Here is a 23,498-nt window from a genome sequence, read left to right as displayed (position 1 = left end):
CTGCTATTAAACCTACCCATTGAAGTTTTCCTTTAATATTTCAATTATTACATTTTTTTCATCACTAGAAGTTCTATTTTCTTCCTATTCATATCTGCTTAGTCATCTGCTATGGTTTCTTGTTTTCTGCAAACATTTTCAAGCTTGTCTTTTATTTCTTTAAATGTGTTAAACATATTCATTCTTAAGTCTCAATTGTATAACTGAAATCCTTGTGAGGTTTTCTTGCCTCTTCTGATTTGTTTGTCTAGAAAAGTTTTGATGTATAAATTCCTAAGAGGAAGAAAGTGACCTGAAATTATTATACCCAGCTAAACTACTGTTCATGTGCAAAGGCAAAAAGAAAACATTACCCATCACAAAAGGACTCAAGGTAGATAAACAACAAGGATTTACTGTATAGCACAGGGAACTACATTCAGTATCTTGTATTGATAATAACCTATAATGGAAAAGAATCTGAAAAAGAATATATATATATTCTGTATTCTATATTCTGTTTCTATATGTCATATATATTCTATATTCCATATTCTATGTGTTATATTCTATATGTTATATTCTATATTCTATATATGTTTTATATATATATATATAACTGAGTCACTTTGCTGTACACCTGAAACTAACACAATATTGTAAATCAACTATAGTTCAATAAATAAATAAGTAGGACTCAGGGAATAGAGCTGCCAATACACCTTCTTGAAAACACCACTCAGCGACAAAACGAGACCAACCAAGAAGTCAATCAAAGCAAGTATTTTAGGGCTGTGGACACCAGAAGGAACGAATCTGTCAAAATACAGAACCAAGATTAAATACCTCTGCCCATCAGGATTCCAAAATCAACTGCAAATGTAAATTTATAATATAATGAATATTTATATATTCATTATATTATAAATTTATAATATAATGAAATCAGCAGATGGGGAGAGGAGGCTCAAAAAAACACAAGGCTGCTAAGCTCTTCACGTTTCATAACAAGAAATCAAGTGCCACCTAACATTAAAACATGCAGGTAAAAAGTGATTCCAATATTTTAATGCTATTATAATCTTTTTATTATAGACACATCTTCTAGCAATTAATATTTCTTGTGGTAAAGGAATATTTACTGGAATTTCAACAATTCCTTCGGGTTTGCTGTCCTTTCTTCTGTTAAATTCAGGTAAAAATAAAATTCAGAACTACTCATTAAAACTGCATTAATGGCCGCAATAGTGAGAGGCCTGCGCACCGCGATGAAGAGTGGCCCCCACTTGCTGCAACTAGAGAAAGCCCTCGCACAGAAACTAAGACCCAACACAGCCAAAAATAAATAAATAAATAAATAAGTAAATAAAGGAGTTCCTTTAAAAAAAAAACACTGCATTAAAGATTCATTCAGAATTAAAGGTTCCATTGTCATAAAGCTATTCTGCGGTCCCCCACCCCGCCCCTGCCACTTCCACACACCTGTCGTGGCCCCGGCCTTCACCTTGGTCAGCCTCTGTCTGATTCGCCTGTTTCTGTCCACGGCTGCCTGCCTGCCTGTCCACCCATCCCTGCTGGCCAAATTCTACCTCTGTCTGCCCGTCTACCTGCACCTACCCACCTGTCTGGCTACACCTTCCTGCTTATCTCCACCTCTGCTGGCTGGCCAGTCTGCACCTTCCTGTCTGTTCTACGCCTGCCTGCCAGTTTGTTTATGTCTATCAGCTCATCTGTAAGCCCTCCTGTCTAACCGTCCACCAGGCTGCTTCTTGTCTGTTCATATCCTGTCTCACCCTGTCCTCTCTGCCGGTCTCTTGTGCTGCCAGGCCAGCAGCCATCTATACACACACAGAAATACCTAGAATGATGCTCTTCTAACACTGATAACAGTTACTTGGATGGCAGTGTTTGAGTGATTTGTTTTTGGCTTTCTCCACTATACTTATATCTATAGAAAGATACTATCTTTATCTAATGAAGTCATCTTTTTTTTAAATAAAGTTGCTCTTTAAAATAAAACCAAACTACCAACAAAACAACCTAATGAACAAATGTCCTTTAGAGCAGTACTTTCATTTCAGATCATAACCTAAGTAAGACATTTTCCATAAGGATACATGCATCTGTGTATGTAGTATACACAAAAATAAGTCAGAAGTTTCACAAAGAAATACTAATTCTTACAATATGCACTGCGCTGTGAATTTTTTTGGTCTGTTCTATTTTACTTTATTTCATTAATTTAAAAAAAAACACTGGCTCTTGACCCACTACATTGATTTCATGACCAACAAATGATCACACAAGGTAGCCTGAAAAATAGCAGTTAGGAGACAAGTTTCTGGTGGAGTGACCCAGGGATCAGAACCGCCCTCCTGACATACTCCACCCGCCCAGCCTGCCTGCTGGAGACTGCCTTGAACCTTGCCAAACCTCATCTCCCTCAGGAACCGTCTACGGCCACCGCCTTCAACTCATTGAACCATCCAGTCTGAGGTGACTGCTCCGTCAGCCCCGCCCTGAGCCGCCCAGCCCCCAGTGGTCCTCGTGGGCCTTTGTTCCCACATCATGCATGTGGACATCCAACCTGCCTCTTGCGTTGTTCTCTGTTACGTACACACACATCTTAACTCCACACTGAAAATGTGCACTTCTTGAATGAATGCACATTTTTAAACTTTAACAGCCTTTAGGCTTAGTCTCTGAAGGATTTAAAATTAAAAAAGAAATTTTTATAAAAGAAGTCACATTTTGTCTTCCATAGAAGAAAACTTCATCATTGACCAAGAGAGGGCAATAAAACGCAATGTTCAAACCCATGCCCCTTTTCCCAAATGTCTCTATTTCAGTATTTTAACAATGCATAATAATCATATTTGAAATTTCACATAAGCTTTCAAATTAGATTTGATTAAGAATAATTATAAAATGTAAACGTTTTTGAATTTCATGGTACAAGGATGGCTCCTAACTTCATGCATAAGTAGTCTGCAGTTACCTCAATGATGCAGTTTCTACTTCAAAACTGAATTTACACTGGATCTAGGATTTTGATTGAATTTAGAACTTAGAACACACTATTGCCAGGGGTGGAATGCCAATAATGGATGCAAATGGAACTATGTGTATAATAAATAAATAAATATGCAATATAGGTAGAACCACATCAATTTAGCACTTGTCTCTTGTGCAAAATTGAAAAGCTTTGTTAATGATATCTGATTTTAAGTATTTGTATCCAAGCGTTTAAAACATTACTATAGATCAGGATCAGCAAACTACGATCCACAATGCAAATCCAGCCTGGCACTTAATTTTTGTAAGTAAGGTGTTACAGGAAAACAGCCGTGCTTGCTTGTTCCATGTTGTCCATGGCCACTTTCTCACCATTTTCTTAAGTAGAAATTTTTTATTGATTAAAATACAAAATACAGTAAAACCTCTAGAGTGCTGTGGATTATGCTGGGACTGTCACTCTTGGTGGAGGTTGTTTTCCTGTAAGTCTCAGAGGTGAAGGTTTCCTCCTTCCCCACGCGGGTCTCACCTCCGCGGGAAGCTCTTGGCGGTGCACGTGCGTCGCCCATGTGTGAACAGACCCCTCCTCTCCCCCAAACAGGTTTCCGCCATCCGAGGGCCTCCCTCTCTGCTTGGGGCACAGACTGAACGACCATCCCCTCATCACACACAAGCTCTCTCCACTTCCCAGGGCACCGGTTCCAAGACACAGGTGGCCAACAGCTGCTTCCATGTGCCAGGCCACTGTCTCACCCCATCAAGGCCCTGCTTCCTATGTCCGAAGCTGCAGCTGAGGGTTTCTGCCCAGCAGCACTACTGCCTTGTGGGCACACGTGTCACGGGCCGGGGGGTTGGGGGGATGCTGTCCTGTGCACCATAGATGCTTAGAATCATCCAGGCTCCCTCCCACTAGATGCCAGTAGCAGCACCTACCTCCCCACTGTGACAGTCACACAAGTGTCCAGTCACACACATGTCCAGACAGTGAATCAGCTGCAGCGGTGGGCAGGCTGCTCGGGGCTGCTCTGACCTCTCCAGCATCCTCCCTTGCTGCACCTGTTTTCTCGTCTGCGCTTCTGCTCATCCCGACACCTTCTCACCCACCAGTTTCCACCAAAGGTCTCTTATTTCAACGTCAGCACCTCGGCTCCTTTCCTTCCTCTGAATCCCCTCCCTAGCCTCCTTTTTCCTCTCAGGCCATAAATACGTCTACTGGAGGTGCCTGCCATATGCCTCTGTGGGCAAAGTCCAACTGTACAGGAACCTGCAGCTCGTGAGCTCCTACAGCCCTGGAACAATCCAGCCTCGGGCCGTCTTGGCTGTGCTCACGTGCCGTGGTGGTTCAGTGCCGCGGGGGTTCAGGAGTGGCTTTCTCCCCGCCTCCCTCTGGGTTTAAAGTTTGTTATGGAAATGCGAGGTATTTGCAGGATGATTTTGTTCAAATATAAAATCTTCCCACCCCGTGTAGGAATTTTACAAAAACCAAAGTCATAAAAACAAAATTAAAAATTACCAAAAAGCCCAAATCACAGCCCTCCACTTGACACATTAAATGTGGGATTAGAGAAATCATTATGGAGTTGTGTGATGGAGCCCAACTTGTCGATTATATTTCTTGGAGTATTATGAGTGAAAGGACAAGAACAGAAACCTCTTCAGCTCCATGACCACACACACACACACACACACACACACACTCACCTGGCGGAACACCTCGTTCACGAAGTTGACGTAGCCACGCGTGGACAGAAGGATGCGCTGGACCATCTCGTACACGGCGCGGTGCTCCTCCTCAACGCCGCAGACGCTGCAGCTGCTGAGCCGGCGCTCGGACAGGGTGCTGCTGTCCGAGTGGCTTCTGTCCTGCTCGGCCGCCCCGCCGCCGTCCAGCTCCGGCGCCCGCTCCTGCACCGCACCTCCACCCCCGACGGTCTGCAAGAAAGGCACCCGCTCCTGAGGGATCCTCTCAGACTCCAGAACACCTGGCAAGACTGAAGGCTTGCCTTGTTTTCAGGGACTCCGGTTACCATGCACTTGAAGAGCAGCGGAAACACAGCCCTGCTCGGAGCACAAGGGACTCCTGGACCTGCACTTACCCACTTTCTAATTCACCAACTAACTCCTCCCCAACTAAGTTATTTTAATGGGAAAAGTACTGCAGGGAGGGAGGCTGCGAAATGTTATCAGCCTGGTTTATATCTGTAAAATCACAGAATAAATTATGTGTAAATGAATTTATATTATCATTACCTGTGGTCTCCAGCCTTCAGCACTTAATCTACGGTCACAGAGATTTGGAAATTTGGTGGATTTTTTGCAGCCACAGTGCTGGGAAGCTTCATCTGATTCACATGAGTAAGTGACACCTTGATCGGAGGAGTGTCAATATCTTTAAAGGGTATTTTATGAGAAGGACCTTGATCTGAGTTTCATATTCAGAATCTCGGATCAAACTTAACTAAAATATTTACAAAACTTTAAATATTTCGAGGCTTTAGGAGCACAAAGAAATAAAATAATCTATGTAATCATTCACAAAGTTTAATTTGTTTTTTTGCTCTCATTTCCCCCAGAATTAAAGATTTCCTCCAAACACAACATACATGTAATTTTGCTTCAATCTTTGCAAATTACAGTATTATTCTTGTGTCAAAAATATATAACCTAAATACCACTAAAATTCTACCTACTGTGAATATGTTTTACAAAAGTGACAAGAAACGAGTCGCACAAAATAACTTCAGCGACTACCAAGGATAGTTTGAAAGCAAAGCAGATGTCCAAATAATAATCTCTAGAGAAAATTAATAGAAAATTATATTGATAGTAATTTTTCTCTTCATGCCTGGGATATTAAGCCTGTGTGGCTTATCAAAGGCACTGCCACACTGTGCAGCGAGCTACCCTATAGAAATTATTTCATCTTTTTGATGGATCAACTACCTTGCAGAGAAAAATAAAATTTTACTCCTTTTACTGATATACATACATTTTTAATCTGTAAAGCATGGAGGTTAGATTAAATCTAACGTCCTTTATGGCTTAATAAACTGACTTTTTGATCAGTAACTTTCATTTTCCCAACAAGCCAAAAAAAAAAAAAAAAAGTATACACATACTTACATAGAAAATTTTAAATGGCCACAAACTCTTTGGCACTCCCTCTGCAGAAGGGGGAAATCTGTGTCCCCTGCTTTGGATCCCCATGGGCTGGGGGATAGAGTTAACCAGCAGAACGGAAGGGTGGAGGGGACCTGTGCCTTCTCGGGCCCCGGGCCCAGGAGGCTGACCACTCCCGCTTGGCATCTCTGTGAACTTTTGCTCTCGGAGCCCTAAGCGGCCAGGGAAGAAGTCCAACTGCCTTGCTAGAGGGGCTACGTGGAAAGGGAGGCCCAGTGGAGCCCAGCCTTCCAGTTGCACCCATCAGAGTAACAGGCACGGGAATGAAGTCATCCTGGACCCTCCGGACCAACCAGCCATTGACCACCACCCACTGACCTCAGCTAATGCCGCATGAAGCACACAAATTGTCCAACCAAATCCCACCCAAATTCCTGACCCAAAAAGGGAAATAAGTAATATGATTAAAGGGTTGTTGTTTTAAGCCACTCCATTTTGAGGTCATTAGATAACGAATTAGATAACACAGCAATTAGATAACTAAAATCATGTATGTAAAGAATTATGTTTAGGGCTTCCCTGGTGGCGCAGCAGTTGAGAATCTGCCTGCCAATGCAGGGGACACGGGTTTGAGCCCTGGTCTGGGAAGATCCCACATGCCGCGGAGCAGCTAGGCCCGTGAGCCACAATTTACTGAGCCTGCGCGTCTGGAGCCTGTGCTCCACAACAAGAGAGGCCACGACAGTGAGAGGCCCGCGCACCGCAATGAAGAGTGGCCCCCACTTGCCACAACTAGAGAAAGCCCTCGCACAGAAACAAAGACCGAACACAGCCATAAATGAATGAATGAATAAATAAATAAATAAATAAGTAAATAAACAAACCCAAAAGTTTAAAAAAAAAAAAGTGAGCTCTGTGATCCAAATAGAACATAATGATAACATAGATGAATTTCCCATCATGCCATAAATTGAAAAAACTTCTCTAGATAAAACAGTGCTTTTCTCAGCCTCCTCTAGTTCACACCAACAAAAGGATGCTTTCCAAAAACATCTGTATGTTTTAACAGACGTTTATAATTATAGTAAGTGATGAGAGTGGAAACAAACTGGTAATTCAAGTTTATTCCTTTCTTGCCTCTTTTCTGAAGATTAACAATAAGAGCATGAATACGAATTAACTACAGAGAGAGGTCCATTTTCTGCCCACTACAATCAAGCTGGAATTCTCAACTATAATTTAGTATTAGTTGATTCCGGTGGTAAATATAAAGATGTTTTTTACGTCTCTGCCATATGATGAGGGCTTAGCCAGTGAAACAGACATATCTGCTTGGACTAGGTCTGTGCTGTCAGGGCTCAGGAAATTGCATGCTACAGGCTACCACTTAATCCCTCCCCTCCCCACCCTGGTTTCCTCTCAACCCATGGCTCATACTGAGACTTGCTCACCCTCAGGGTCAGGCCAGATGAGGATACCCACAAAGCAGGTGTGAAACGAGGATGCAGCTGCCGTTCTGCTGGTGATGCCTGATGCCACTCAATTCCCCATCATGATTTGCCCACGGGGTTGGAGGCAGCCTACGCTTGCCTTGATAGAAGTAAGAACACAGAGCACTAGAGTGGCAGTCAACAGGCAAGTGGGTCTGTGTGATACACAAGCTTCCCCAGGGGTGTCAAGTTGTGTGATTCATCTTTTCTAACTGTTCACCCCATAAGATACAACAATTTCGGGAAACCCATAGCCCATGAATCATTATTGAAGGGCTGGCTCAGAATTAGTAAAAGTGGTACTTTAACACTGTAACTAAAGAGTTATCATACAAATAAGTGTGATCAACTGTCTTAGTATCGCACACTTTTTTTCATTCCCTCATGGAGTTCTTTGGGTTTTCATGCTTAATTAATGTGCTACTGAAATTTTAAAATCACTACTCCGCTTTCTCTAATATATGCTGAAGTACTTCTATATCACACAAAAATGAATTACCAAGGAATAAATAATAGTTCACTGAAAACACTGTAGGCTGAGATGAAGCACCAAGAATGTTCAGGTTTGAAAGGGGGATTTGTGGTCATTGTTGCCAACATGGTACCAGATTTCCAGGCAACCGTATTCTTGCTCTCCCATGAATGATGCCACCAAACAAGAAAATCTGTCAAACCAGATTCTCCGAGGGCTAAGTGAGCTAATTCCTTTCCTCCCTGGTGAAAAATACTGTCAAAGTTATTAGTTCTAGATCAAAAGGAAGTAAATTCACTTTGGAAAAACACACACACAAAACCCCCCATACATGACCTTTAACACAGCAATAGTGGCAAAAGTGTGAACTCTATTTGGAAGCAGCATTTAAAATATTGTTTTAAAGGGCTTTTATAAGAGCAGTACATTCTTTGAAAAGAGATTCTGGATCACCTGACTTAGACAGTGATGTTCACCTTACACGGATAAAATTATATTAAACTTGAAACTCCAAACAAAAACTTTCAGGAGATAAATACAATTACATGTGCTTTTATTCCTACAACTCCATTTCCAAAATTTAATATTCAGTTGTTTAAACTGCTTTTTCTCCTGTATGATGTAAATGAGGAGCAGAACAGATGGTAGACACACATGAGATGAGAGGGAAAACAGAATTGTAAGGCAGAAACGGAAACACAAGGAGACAGGTCGGCTGAATAATGACCAAGATGTCCATGCGCCCGGAATCCCGGAACCTTTGACTGCGCTGCCTTACGTGGCAGAAGGGACTGAGCAGATGTGACTAAATTAAGGATGCTGAGATAGGGAGAGGACCCTGAATTACTTGGGTGGTCCCAATGTAACCACAAGGACCCACAAGGAGGCAGGAAGAGCAGACACAGAGAAGGTGATGTGAAGATGGAAACAGAGGGAGAAATGATGTGATGAGGGGTGGTGAGCTGGGGAAATGCAGCAGCCTCTGGAGGCCAGGTAAGGCAAGAGCATGGATCCCCCCCCCCCCCCAGCGCCGGAGCCTCCAGAGGGAACACAGAGCTGCCCACACCTTGATTTTAGCCCACTGAGACCGATTTTGGCTTTCTGGCTTCCAGAGCTGTAAGATAATACATTTGTGGTGATTAGCTACAGCAGCAGCAGGAAACTAACATAACAACTGACTGCAAGGTGTAGTAACAGCCTGGACCACGGCAGTGGCCATGTCTGGGCATGGCCACCTTCAGGGCACAGTAGCCGTGGGCCTGGATGGTGTCTGCCCAGCATCCCTTCCCCCCTCATGGAACCCCAGTGCTCTGCGCCCACCCCTCGCATGCAGCGCACCTGCCTCACAGGAAGCTGACCCCCCGTGCCAGGGGAGCCTTCTGCTTCCTGGAAGCTGGTCGCCGCCCCCCTGGGCTGTTCACACCCCCAGATCTGAGCCAATCAGCAACTTATTCTTGCACAGGTAAACTAAATTGTTCCCCAAAGACAAAAGGGAAGGGCTCTGCACTTCTGGACTGTCTTTAAACATGAACTAGGAAAGCAGGGCCCCAGCTGCTGCAGCAACCTTCAGGCAGGAGCAGAGGGAAAGGGCGAAGGAGAGAACAAGGGAGAGGGCGGGCACCAGCCACAGCCTCGGCCAGCCTCACCTTGAGCTGCTCTTTTATGATATTGAAACATTTCTTTTATGGATATGACAGTTTGAGTTCTGGTGCCTTTTTCCTGTTAGGGTGATAAAACTCTCCTAACCGACTCAGGAGGGCAGAACCTTATGACACTTTTAGCTATATAATAAAAGGAAATGAGTCACAAGTGTGAAGAGTCAACAGGGAAAAAATTAGAACCTGGAAGCAGTGGTTAATTTGCTAGTCTTGCTACTTCTCATCCTCCAAATGTATTTTTCAAGAATGCGCAACTTATTTTCAATAAATACAGGTGATGATTTTCCGAAATTTTGAAACTAGGCAGGAAAAAGTTACATCCTTTCTACGATAGTGTTTTGAATTGCCTGCATAACTACATTAAGACGCCATGAAAAATTTATCAGAGTGTGACTGAGTTTCTTATATTTCCTACAAATTTTTGTCTACCTGAGGATTTTTAGTTTTTGTCTACCTGATGGGTGAATAAAGGCCTCTCATCGTGGCTCAGAACTACCTGTGTTTTCCTGACTGCTGGAGAGACCCAGGGCCATTTTTATTTCCTCTTCTGTGAATTGCCTTTCACCTCCTTTCACCTCCTTTGTCCATTTTCAGTTAACTTATTTGTCTCATGTCTATTCATAGGTGCTCTTTATACAGCAGAGACTATGAACAGTCATGATGTGACCAATGCTTTTCACAGTCTATTGCTTGGGCCTGGCTTTACGTTATCTTTTGACATTAGAAATCTTTTTCTATTTTTTAAAATAAAGTCAAACCTCGATTAGTCTTTGGTTTGTGGGTTTCATCTCTACCAAAGGTGGTCTCGCACTTCCCAAATTTATACATTCTCCTAGATTTTTTCCTAAGTTCTTTATCACTTTGTTTTTATATTTAGACCTTAAGTCAACTTAGGCCTTAAACCAATGTGACCAAGTGCTTAGGTACGTGATATGAAGTGAGACTCTGAGAAAGGGACGGACCAAGGAACAGACAGACAGTTTCCTCTGGCTTCCAGGGCTGCAGATTTCATTAGATATTTGGTGCTAATCTCAGTGCCATTCCTTTGAAATAACTGCAGTTCCTGTTTGGAAGTCTGTAGCATTTTTCCTTAATCCCTGAAAGCCAAATGTCTGTTTAGGTTGGTGTCTGTTTTGCTAATTCTTCCTGGGACTCAAAGGCCCTTCCAGTTTAAGGCATGACTTTTTTTTTTTAGCTTAGGTAAACTATTCTTACTGTTCGTTCAATTATTACTTCTCATTCTTTTCTCCTTCTGTCCTCACAACATCTGCAAGGTAGGTCTGCACCTAAGGTTTTATCTATTAGTTTCTATTTCCATCTCTGATTTTTTTATCAGTGTTGTGGGATATTTTGTCAGAAAACCAATTTTGTTCTCAGCAGTGATCATTACCATTTTGAGTTTACCTACTAAATTTTTAAATTCAGAAATGGAAGGTTTTTTAAAACTTTCTTTTAGCGAGTCTTTTGTCGTTCTTCTCACGGAGCCTGTGCTCTGGACCGGCTCGGCGCTCTGCCATCAGGGTACCGAGTGCCCCTCGGGGAGTGCACCCTCCAGCCCAGGCCGACATCACACATCTGGGAACCGCAGAGCATCAGCCGACCTGCACTAAGTGGACCACACGTCCTGACCCTGTTCTTGGCGCCGGTGAAACAAAGCACACGAAACCATGACTCCCCCACACAGCGGCCTCTCTGACTTCCACAAGTGGTCCTGCTCTGCCTGCACAAAGGCCCGAAGCCACACAGCCCGCCGGGAAAGCCCCACGTGTCTGACCAATGCCACTGAGAGAGGGAAGCCCCGCAGCCCCCAGGTGAGAAGAGGGCTTCACCCAGGCCTCAGGGAGACACAGCCCCCTCTTCTGGGGACCCCATAGTGGCTCAACCACCACCCAAAATCCTGAGCTGCTGACCCACCCCTTCCCTCCCTGAGATCCCAGAGGGCACCTGGCAGTCTCAGGGGTCCTCTCCATGGACCACCTCACAATTCCTGAGGACCTTGCTGGGGCTGGGAGGAGCAAGGCAAGAGAGGCCCTCGGCGTCATGCTCAAGGTCACTGGGGCCCGAGTGAAGCAGGGGAGGTGAGAGGGAGCCAGGAGCGCACAGCTCAGTCACCTGCTCAGAAGGCCTCCCTCGGCCCCAGGGTCGCCTTGTCATGGCAACACCCACAGAGCACGGCAAGTGCTTCCAACTCACAGCTTCCTCTGAAACCTCAGCAGTACAGACAGAGGAGCCAGTAAATCGAGTCCCTATGACCAACAACCTGTGAGAGCCAATAACCTTGATAGTCAATTACTCTGGTGTAAGTATAGGTTATGACACCAGAACTGAAAGATAAAAAAGTGGTGAATGACATACCTGAATGATTTTGGGCAATACATCCACTCCATTCTTAGTGTTTTGTGTTGCAGTTAGATACTTTTTTTCCAAAAAGAAAGTCACGATCCACTTAATAAAAACAACGCGAGCTGCCATGTATGGGGTTTTTGTGCTGTAAGTGTTCTCACTGTCTCGAGTTGTAGTAACATACACGGGCTTTGGTCTCAAGTGGGGGATGTCTGCAAGACAAAAGAACACATGATCAGGTTAGTGAGTCTTAACATCATGTAACCCTACAAATGTTTCAGTTTCTAATTAAATAGACATATATCTGGTTGTTTAAACAGCAGCTGAGATTTAAAAACCCAAGTGATTAAAAATGGCATCTTCTGGTAAGCTCATCTCTGGGTCTGCCTTGCAGTCTGACCAACGCGGGGTGGTGGTTGCTATTATCTACATACAACTATGTATACAGCTGTGGAAAAACAAAGGTCATAACTCTTTTTAACGAATTTGAGAAATTACATGAGATTATAATAGCGAAAATCTTTTCACATATAACTAATTTAACCTTATTTTATGACTAGAATAGACGTAAAAGCATGTATAGACATTTTTTAATCGCATTAGGTATTTTATCATCTAACGTTACACTGATCAAATCTACTAATCTTTAGTTTTATATCCTTTTCCCTTTAGATGCATCCAAAGACACAGAATTAGTATAATCTACTTTATGTCTAAAAGAATTCAGACAGTCATGTTTCATCTTGGAGATATCAGACACCACCATTTCCAAAGTATTAATAAGAAGTCCACTTCTCATTCTTTAAATACCATAATTAATATGAAAATGATATGGTATTGAATCTGAGATACCATTTGCTGTAAGTTCAACTCTCTTACTGAAATACCTGCAGCAGAAAAGTTCTCAGCAAATCCCTTTTAATCTAAGGATAGTAACAATACACCATGTTTTCTACAATGAAATGGAGGACTTATAAAATCAGAAACAATTTTTGAAAAAAGTACCCACAAATATATAGCTAACAAAATACATACCCTGGTACCACTAAAAGTCAGCACTTCTACCACTTTCCAAGTGAGCCGAGCTTCAGCTGCTTCTCCGTGCCCAGGTGTGTGGGTGAGCACAGAGACATCCAAAGATAACTGAATTAGCTGTCCACACTCCCCAGATGCGTTAATGGCTGTTGTGACCTTTTCTCTTCCAAAACTGTTCTTGATCATTTATTTGAACTATTTTCACTCACTTTAAAATAATAGGGAGAGAAAGATTTGTCCAGCACCCCACTCCCTCCGCCACCACTGCAAGGGATGCTTCTGTCCTATGCGTCCTCACCTCTTATAGAAGGAAAACCCTGGAAGCTAAATTAGAAATCCCCTTACGTTTCCTATCTCTCGGGGGCTCACCGTCCCTCGGTTCCCCAGTCACCCAAACACCTGTGCCTCCGTTAGAAGCTGTGAGTAGCACCTGCTAGATGAAGGATCCAGTGCTGAAAAAGCCATACTGAGGGCGGCTCTGTGGCCTGTGCTGGTCTCATCCCTGGGCAAGGTCTGGGGTCTCCACACCCCGCCACCCGTAAGAGTATACTTCAGGAAATTCAGGCTTTTTTTTACATTAAAAACTTTATTAAATGTAATTACACCAAAAATACCATGATACATACCAAATTACTTCTAGGTACAGGAGCCACAGATTCCCTTTATTGCTGTGAACTGAGGTAAATCTTAGTTTGTACAAACAGTTAAAATCATTCATTAGGAAACCGTAAACTTCTTACAACAAGGTTACCATTAAACATGAGAAAGAATGATTATTTTATTTAAAAATGCTCAAAGCCCACTTTGGAAGAGGCGGGACACACAGCCCACACCAGTACTTACCAAGCACAGGCTTGTAGATGTTCGTTAACTTGGTAAATGATGGAAACAAATGAGGAAGGTAATACTTTCTAAACAATGTAAAAAGAAATTTAAAACCAGTCTCTTGATTCTCCTTGTGCTTCCACTCCAAGCTTGCAGCCTTCAGATCACACGTGGGAAAAACATATATATAGTTACATTTCAGGTTAATGAATACTCAACTGAAATGCTACTATGTTATTAAAATCCCTATCCTAGATAAAAAACGTGAGAAATAGCAGTGACAATTATGTAATAACATCTTAAAACTCAAAAGATGACAAGAAGGAACACTTCAAAACGAAACAGTAACTAGGTTAAAAACAGCATTTTTACCAGATATTCAAGAAAAAAAAAACAATGATACCATATCTTTTTAAACTTGTCCTACTACATCATGCCCATATTTTTTTCTACATGTTCTCTGTAATGATTTAACGTTCTTTGTGCCCTTAAAATGTTCTGTCAGAAGTAATCAGGTGTTTTTTTTTTAAATTCAAAAAAGGCCATTTACAATAAACAAGAATTAAGGAAACAATCCCTTGCAAGAATTTTATCCAATGTTACCTACATGCAAAATCATTCTCAAAACGCAAAGCTACGGAATCTTGGAAAGGGCGTGAAAAGCAATCCATAGGCTATATGTATAACTGAGTCACTTTGCTGTACACCTGAAACTAACACAGTATTGTAAAGCAACTGTATTTCAATTAAAAGAAAAAAAAGCAATCCACAGGCTGGGATAAACCTGGCCTCCCAGCCCAGCTACAATTTAAGTTTAACCGTTTCACAGTGTCGAGACACTGTTTCCCCCTCAAATAACCAGCACTGCATCCCCCAGTGGGAGCACTGCAAATAGCTCCCCCGCAGGGAGAGGCCCACACAGGCCGGGAGCCCAGATGGTGACGGGGGACCCGGGGGGGGTTCCTCCCACGACCGAGGCAAACGTGGCGTGAACCGGCCCTTAGAGAATGCCTGCCAGTGGCCGTCTCGCTTGTGAGACCACAGCACGCTTTAGAGCAAAGCTTCCCGACACCTTCCTGACTTGGCTCCCCTGGGGCACCTGCGGTCCAGGGAGGAGGGGCCGTGGCCGACCTGGGGCACAGGGGCCCACGTCTCCCACCTGTCAGAAGCCCCCCGGGGTGAGGCAAGGGCGAAGCTCTGCTCCAAGGACCCACCCACCCAATAGGCCGAGGGAAGGAGGGGGCAGGCGGACACACACACACAATCCTGCACACAGTGGAGGGGGGTCACCTCCACCCTCTACCAATCCTTCCTCTGATGGGGTCCCAGCGGCTACAGGACTCATCTGAGGTCACACGACTAGAATGAAACCCAAGTCCCCCAGCACATCCGGGTTCTGGCTACTCTGCTGCTCTCCTGGGACGGATGCAAAGCCAGACCCAACCACTCCTGACGGATGGGGCTGAGAGGCGTGCAGGAGGGGCCGCACAGCTAGGACGTGGGGCTCCCTGACGGTGACAGAACCCAGGCCAGGCGCTCAGGATGTGGGAGTCCTGTGCCTGCGGTGCTGCTAAAGGAATCGGGGAGAGGAGAGCACACGAGGTTGCCCCGCGGGACACGGTGGGCAGAAAGGGCAGCGGGAAACACAGTCTCCCAGAGAAAGGTGGAAAGGATGGGAGGGGAAGCCGGCAGAAGCATCACAGGAGGAGAGACCCTGACAAAGAAGGGGGTCCCCTGGAATCACCCAGAAGGTCGAGGACCACAAACACTCAAGTGTCCTTCTCTGGACCTGACACTAGAACCCTGTGCATCCAGGGCCCCTGATTTCGCGGTGACGGGGCAGAGGCAGGCGACAGCGGGTGTCAAAGGCCCACTGGGTGAGGAAGCGGACATGGCAGAGGTTACACGTCAACAAACCAGGTTGTGACGGGAAGGACAGAGCCTGGACGACACCCCGGATGAGCTCAGGGACCAGGGACGTGTTCGCTGAGAGAAAAGAAGCAGTAGCTTTTTCCAAACCTCATCACTGTTCAGAAATACAGAACAAGAGGCATAAATCCCCTAGTTTAGTTCTGTATTCAGCTGGTAAATTTCAGAGAAAGGACCACGCACCATAAAGCAGGCCGTGCTGACGGCAGGATGAGATCATTCCACGGGTTTCCTTCAGGACCCCTGCCCGCTCTGCCCAATCGTTCCGGACCCACCCGGTCAGCCTTGGGCTTGCTCCTTCCCCATCCCATCCCACCAGCACAGAGAACAGGGGCAGGAAAGGAGCAAACAGACAAAAATCGTCAGATACTCTGAGAGAAAAAATATATCTATACTGGCCTCTGCCCCTGGCTCCTGGCACAGAGGCCCTAACACCCTGGTCACTTCTAAGTGACAAGAGCTCTAGGCAACTCTGAACGGGCTCCTGGATGGGGCTGGTCACCAGGAGGACAAGCTGCGGTCCGAAGCTTGGAATTTTCAACCTCTCCCCGCCCTCTGCCCCACTGTTCCAGAGGCGGGAGGGGAGCTGGAAATGGAGTTAATAATTGATCATGTCCCTGTGAAGAAGCTGCCAGAAAAATCCCAACAGCCTGGGTTTCAGGGAGTGTCCAGGCTGAACACATGGACACTCCAGGAGGGGGACGCACCCCCATCCACAGGGACAGAAGCCCCTGCGCCCAGGACGCCCCCAGACCTCACCCTATGTGTGTGTCTTCATCTGGTTGTTCATCCGTGTCCTCTATCATATCCTTCCATAAACTGGTAAATGTAAATCAATGTTTCCCGGAGTTCTGTGAGCCACTCAGAAAATGAATTGAACCTGAGGAGTGAGTCATGTGAACCTCCGATTTGTAGGCAGATTGGACAGAAGTCGTGGGCAACCTGGGGACCGACTCCCTGCGACTGGCATCTGAGGGGGTGGGGGCACATTAGAGGACTGAGTCCCTTCCTGTGAGACCTGAGGCCACCTCCAGGTAGAGAGTGTCGGAAGTGAGTTAAATTGTAAGACACCCGGCTAGTGTCACAGAGAATTACTAGGTGATTCAAATCCCACACATTTGGTGAGCAGAAGTGTCATAAGTGAAGTGTTCTGTGTGAATAATATGAAACCATGTGAAAGTAAAGGAGACAGATGGAGGACGGAATTGCGTCCTTTACGCACACATAAACACGCACACACACACACACACACACACACACACACACACACACTAGTATGTAGGCCTGGTCTCTGCTGAAGTGTCCTGGCACACATTCCACGTTTAGTGAAATACCAAATAAGATCACCTCAAAGAAAAAGCAAAAATATAAAATATGAACAAACAGGAAGAAAAGAGGCAATGTTTTCTTTTTCCTACTGAGAATACGACCATCACTGAATTATCCACAATTTTGCTCATACCTGAGTAACCATATATTTCAACAGTATTTGAAGAAAAAAGCATGTTTGGTCCTCAGTGATCTTTTCCCCTGATATGGCTGGCAGGAGTGGCGTGATTTCTTCTGGATATATCTTTGCTGCAGAGTGGAAAATAAGGAAAGCTCTTTCACCAAAGTTAAATTTCAAACAGGGCTTTGAAAAATGGCCTCTATTAAAATACATGTACCTCACTTTGCTGTACAGCAGAAACTAGCACAACATTGTAAATCAACTACACTCCAATAAAAATTTCAAAAAAAAATAAAATAAAATATATGTACCAACCACTGGAACTGCTCACACTTCAGGCCAGGCCCATCTGACACAGGGGACAGATGCCCATGAAGCCACCTCCCTCACTGGACCATTCTTTTCCCTTTCACATTCTGCTCTGGCCAGCTCAAGATCAAATACCTGTCACTGGGCAATAAAGTGATAGGCAATAATAAATCAGTGGCCCTAACGGGCAAGTTCCTTGAAAACTCACTGGGCACAAACGGCTGGCATTAATAGTCCGGTGAGGCCACGACTGTCCTTCCATGAACGCTGCACGAAAATACACAGCTGGCAACAAAGAGCCTGGGGGAGCAGATGAACGCCCACTTATAGAACAACCATGATGAGGGCAACAGGCAGCAGTTTGGGAGGCGGATTTAAATCTCATTAACAGCAACAAAAGTACCACTCCGGACGTACCATGTGTCTGTGCTCCTGCCAACAGCCGTCCCCTCCCTTCCGTTCCTGTTTCCACCACTCCAGTAAATCTCTCCTGTCATCATTTCATATAAAACAGGCTCCAACTCTGTCAGTTCTAATGTTTGTAAGAATCTACTGTGAGTACGAAACACGACTACCCATCTATGAAACCAAGGTTTCTATTCAGGAAAAGGACAGACCAAGGAATTCCTCAATGCAACTTGGAGGGTTGTTTCCACCTGTAAGATGTGCCACCATCGCTCACCGTCAGCTGCGCTGGGGCCAGGATTGATGAGTGTCTCCAGTGTACAGGGCCCCCTGGACGACATGATGGCTGGGAAACCGGGCACCAGGCAAGCAAAGATCAGCACCTGCTCTTCTGCACAGTTTGTCTGAAGTGCTTGAAGCCACAGAAGAAACAGCCTGATTCCTTCACATCTTATCTAAAAACAATATCAAAGGCAACAAAAGTAAATATGTACATGTATTTGTAGAAATGCATTGCAATGTAGCATTGGTTCTGGGGGAAAATAACCTAGACGCTAAAAGCATTACTGAAGTCCTGCACCGAGTCCTTCCCTGAGTGACCAGGAAGCAAGGGCACTGCAACCCAGCACGAGGGCCAGAGTGCCTGAGCTCCAGTGCAGCCTCAGCCACTTTCTAGCTTTAGCTGTGAGCCGTGGAGGACCACTTAACTCCTCTGTGCCTCGGCGCCCCCATCTGTAAAACAGGAATGATAACAGAGTTTTCCACAAAGTGCTGGTATGGGATGAAGCGAGTTAGAACTGCCCAACTCACATAAGTGCTACCTAAGCATTTCCTATTAGCAGTATTTCATTCCTTATGGCAACAGCACCCATATCATCAACGCTGTGCTTTGGATAGAATTTTTGTCATGTCACTACATTATGCACATGTATGACATTCTTGAAAATCAGGACACTTAGAGCTGAATAGGACCCTGAAGACCTGGCTCCCCTGTCTGTGTCCCTACTCTATTCTCTCCTACCCTTTGCCATGCTCCGAATCGTTGGCATCACTGGTAGAAAATATCCATATAGGCAGATGTGCCCTTCTTCCTCCTCTGCACTTACTTTCAACTTCCCATTCCCAGAATTCATAAACACAGGTAACTCCATTTTTATATTCCTAAATGGCTGGGAAGATGATGTCAATAAAAGAGGTTAAATAAGCAAAGGAGATGAAAAAAATGTCAGACGCAGCTGAAAGATGTAGTGAGCTCCAAATACAGGCAACTGAGGGGCTGCCTGATCTCCTTTCAGTGACACCAAAGTGGTGCTGATTCCTCCACAGCAAGTGTTCAAGCCAAGCCCCAGGCTCTGCAGGAAAGGTAAGCGGAAGAGGAGAGACAGGAAGGAAGGAAGGGAGGGATGGAGGGAGGGAGGGAGGGAGGGAGAAAAGCTTGGCTGACCCCCCAGAGAAGTCAAATACACCAAGACAGATACCCCATCAACACTGATCCCATGACACCCTTCCAGACATGCCCTGGACTCAGCACTGCTCTGCTCTGCTCAGCCGCTCACACCTGCCCAGCAGGTAAGATGAGTGGTGACCATGCTGAATACATAATGCTATTCAGCACCCAACAAAAAATGACAGGGCTCTATATATATCTAACTAAATTATATCAAATTTAACAAGAGAAAATTTTCTACATACTTCGATCACAAATCTCCAATTTTTTATGTTAACTGCATTAAGATAATTAAATATCAATAAGTCCAATAATAAACACGATAACAAGCTGGTAAGTTTTAGCTATAAGACCATTAATTAAAATAGGAGGGACAAAATATGGAACAATCATGAAACTAGGGACAGTTCATCTCTTTTTTTCCAACAGGTAAGAGAGAGTGAACCTATCCAGTATGAGCGGCTAGGATTGTTTAAACTGATATAAAACCAAAAATGTATTAGCTTATTAAAGGCACACACATAAATTAAATAGCTATGAAGTTGAATTATCTTCCATAAAACATACATCCCAGGCTGGCTTCTTCTGCCACTTATGTTTTAGGGTCATCTTATTCCAGCATCAAATGGTATACTTTTATAAAAGGCACATTCATTTTAAAATAAGCCAATTTTAACCTAAATTACAAGGTCAATCTGCTGCAAATAAACATTCAAGAGTAAGCCTCTGCTGCTCTTTTTCCCCACAAGCGTTCTCGAAAATAGCAAAAAATAATTGAGAGACAACTATAATTTTTAACAACAAGATTATGGGGTGAACAGAATCAGGCACATTAGCTCTGAAGCTTAGGGAGGACTGGTTCAACTTCTCTTTTCCGATGATAAAGCTGAAGCAGTCAGCACCTCGTCGGTGGTCCCCTGGCTGCACACGGCAGAATCGAAATCAGAACGCAGGATTCCAAACTCCAAATCCCAAGCCACTTTCTCCTAATAATGTTTAAAATCTCTAGCACAATAAATTATGATGTAAGTACAAAAACTCTAACAATATTTGTCATATCATTTCTCAATTAAAATAAAAATTAAGTTAAATGGCTTTTAAAGATTTTTTTTCAAAATGGCCTAATTTTGTCACTTTATGGCATGAATAAGTTTAAGAGTAATGAAAAAAGCCATTACACTTTCATCTAAAATAAATACCTTAAGAGAATTTCCAGTGTGTAGAAGCTTCTTTAATGTTGAGCCTGAAAGTTTAAAACAATGAATTAGAAATGGAGTATATGAATGCATATCTAAGACCTATTTTTTAAAAATTAGTTTTAGAAAGAAAAAATGTACTTATGACAAAAGATATCATTTTTAGAAAATAAAAGGAAGAAGGCTGACCTTCAGAAGCAAAGCAATGTCATAGAAGGAGAGATGTTGTTAGGATAAAAATACTTTAAGTATGAACCTCTTCAAAATTCTTCTAAAAGAGTCAAAGTGATTGATATTAAGGTAACCCAAATGCCCACAGTGGATTATGTGCAAATGTCTCTGTTAGGCACAAAATGAATGATTTCTTTAAATCTCTAAAGGAAAACATAATATAAAACTACCACTCACAAAACATTTTTACAAGACCATTTTGCAAATATTCAGGACAGCATGTCTCTCTCTTTGCAATGACAACCACATTTACGGGTTCTGTCCATCAGTACATCATCTAGCAGAGCACTTCGGTCACTGTTGAGGAGAGGGATTCAAGGTTTCCTCAGAACTACACCAGCTGGTGCTGCCGCCCACTGCGGGGAGAAGTCTCCCTCATGAGGACGGAGACATAGTACCTATTACTCGCTAGATGTGTTCATGCCTTTAGCATGGAGATGGCTTGGCAACCACACCTCAGTATCACATGTAGCCCCTAAATGAGATCTCGACCTCAAAAAGGAAGTAATCTTTTAAAATAAAAATAAATTGGAAGTCTTAAGCGAGAGAACCTTTTTTCCTAATTTTTTTGAAAAAAAAAATTATTTAGATTTCCTGATGGAAAGTTTTGTGCAATATTTTAAAATTGGATATCAAGTCACTTTACACCACCAACATATTTTGAAGAAATAGAGCCAGTGCCTCGACAACTGCTACAGGTTGTATCTATGTGGACAGATACACGTGTGTCGGTTAAATGCATACACTTTAGGAATTCATTACCTGGAATGAAATCATTGGCTTTCTGAAGGAACCTTGCACAGCTATCTGCTGTACAGTTGATAACGCCTAACACCGGGCTCGGTGGGAACTCACCATCGTCGTGACTAGGTTGCAGCACTGAATTACTAATGGTTTGCGATGAAGTAGGAAGTTAAAATGCCCACTTCCCTCAACATCTGTCACCAAAGCATGTCCAGTGATTTGGGGTCCAGAGTCAGCATTGACTAGGCTGGGCTCTCTCACAGCCGAGCCCTGAGTGCCTGTGCTCAAGGGACTACTTATCCCACATCTGTCCTCCACCGGGTCCTCGTCCCTCGCCTCCCTGTTCATCCATTCCTGGCCCAAGTCCACTCCGCCTCAGCTTAGTAATTGCTCCATTATGCCCATGAGGACCTCCCGAGGCTTGGCAGAGCCGGCAGAACCTCACCTCCCGGGAGACTCGGGATAAAGTCTGCACAGACAGCTCTCTTCCCAGACATCTGGCAAATCCATCATCTTGCAACACATTCTCGGAAACACTTTCTCCTGGTCATTGTGTGTAACCACAGGGGGGTTGTCAGTCCTTCCTTCCCCTTCTTGAAATGGGCTCAACATTTTTATTTTAAACTCTCAACCTACCCATAGTTGCCTATATCCACACTTCCCTACACAGGGAGGAGAAAATACATAGGAAAAGGACAGACTTTACAAACAGACATATAGAATCTATGCCCCATATCTGTCAAAAGTTCCCTACTTTTTGAAATGATTCTGTTAATTCGTTACAGCAGCAATAGAAAACTAACACGTATATATTTGATCTATTCCATCCTGCTGTATTCAGAAACTCTCAGATGTGTGAGGCAGTGCAGCTTAGCAGTTGCAAGCCAGATTCAGGAGCCAGACTGCTAGGGTTCAAATCTAGGTTCTGTGCTTACTGCGTAACCTGGGTCACCTACTTACTTTCACCATGCCTGAGTTTTCTCATCTGTAAAATGGGATAACAACAGTGCCTACCAGAGAGCATTGTAATGAGGTTTAAATGAGTTTATATACATGCTTAGAACAGTGTCTGGTACATGCGAAGCACATTCTCCCCGAAAGATAGGGCATCAGCTATTCTCTAAGGACCTCTTTTTAAATAAGATCAACATTATAAAGAAAAATGTGTGCAGTGCAGGCACATGTCAGAGGGTTTCAACATGAGAATTGGTGATGAGTACCTGAGAGCCTTCCCTGGCCATATTAGGTATTTCTTAAAGACCCTAAGTTCACAAAGATATTTCTACTTTTACTTTACCATTATGAAATCCGTTTCATTTTAATTTCAAAAAGTTTCTCTCTGTATTTCATTCCTGTTTGGATTTTTAAACTCCTCAGCCAAACTGTGATTATACCCACCTCCATCTCTTTTATGTGCCTCTTCAACTCTACTGATTGCCACTATATTGACTCATGTGAAAAAAGAATAAATGAATGAGTACAGTAAAGTAGTTGAAAAATATTGAAAAGTCAAAAAGCTCAATATTGAAAAATGAAAAAGTATTATGAAAAATCACATTAGTTTAAATATTTATAACACAGAATGTATTATAATTTTACTTTCCTGGCTTTAATGGAAGCAAATTAATCAATGTTTTCAAAGTCTACTTCTTTGCTTATCTCACTGATAAGAATTGCAATGCTTGAAGATTTCTCCTGATAAAGTGGCAATCTTTTCAAGATCTTTTAAAGATATTTTTAAGGCCACAATTTCACAAAGACGTGTCAAATCTAACTTTAACATTACAAAATTCTTTCTTATTTATTTTTAATTTAAAAAAAACCTCCCTCTGGGTATGCGTCATGCCTCA

The 23,498-nt window shown here is 43.5% G+C and overlaps 1 protein-coding gene across 2 annotated transcripts in view; it reads right to left on the bottom strand.

Moving 5' to 3' along the window:
* RALGAPA2 (Ral GTPase activating protein catalytic subunit alpha 2) overlaps positions 1 to 23,498 on the bottom strand; it is a 282,520-nt gene that overhangs the window by 204,955 nt on the left and 54,067 nt on the right. For both annotated transcript variants that reach the window (XM_036825221.1, XM_036825222.1), the window contains exons 5-10: positions 20,677 to 20,720; positions 18,308 to 18,485; positions 17,329 to 17,444; positions 13,956 to 14,094; positions 12,090 to 12,289; positions 4,696 to 4,926 (exon numbers count right to left, since the gene is read on the bottom strand). In XM_036825221.1, the coding sequence (XP_036681116.1) occupies positions 4,696 to 4,926; positions 12,090 to 12,289; positions 13,956 to 14,094; positions 17,329 to 17,444; positions 18,308 to 18,485; positions 20,677 to 20,720 (908 nt within the window). The remainder of the gene's footprint in view (positions 1 to 4,695; positions 4,927 to 12,089; positions 12,290 to 13,955; positions 14,095 to 17,328; positions 17,445 to 18,307; positions 18,486 to 20,676; positions 20,721 to 23,498) is intronic.

This window comes from Balaenoptera musculus, chromosome 15 (assembly GCF_009873245.2).
Source record: "Balaenoptera musculus isolate JJ_BM4_2016_0621 chromosome 15, mBalMus1.pri.v3, whole genome shotgun sequence".
Taxonomy (NCBI): domain Eukaryota; kingdom Metazoa; phylum Chordata; class Mammalia; order Artiodactyla; family Balaenopteridae; genus Balaenoptera; species Balaenoptera musculus.
Note: the sequence above shows the minus strand (reverse complement) of the source record. Positions and strands in the feature narration are given on the sequence as shown.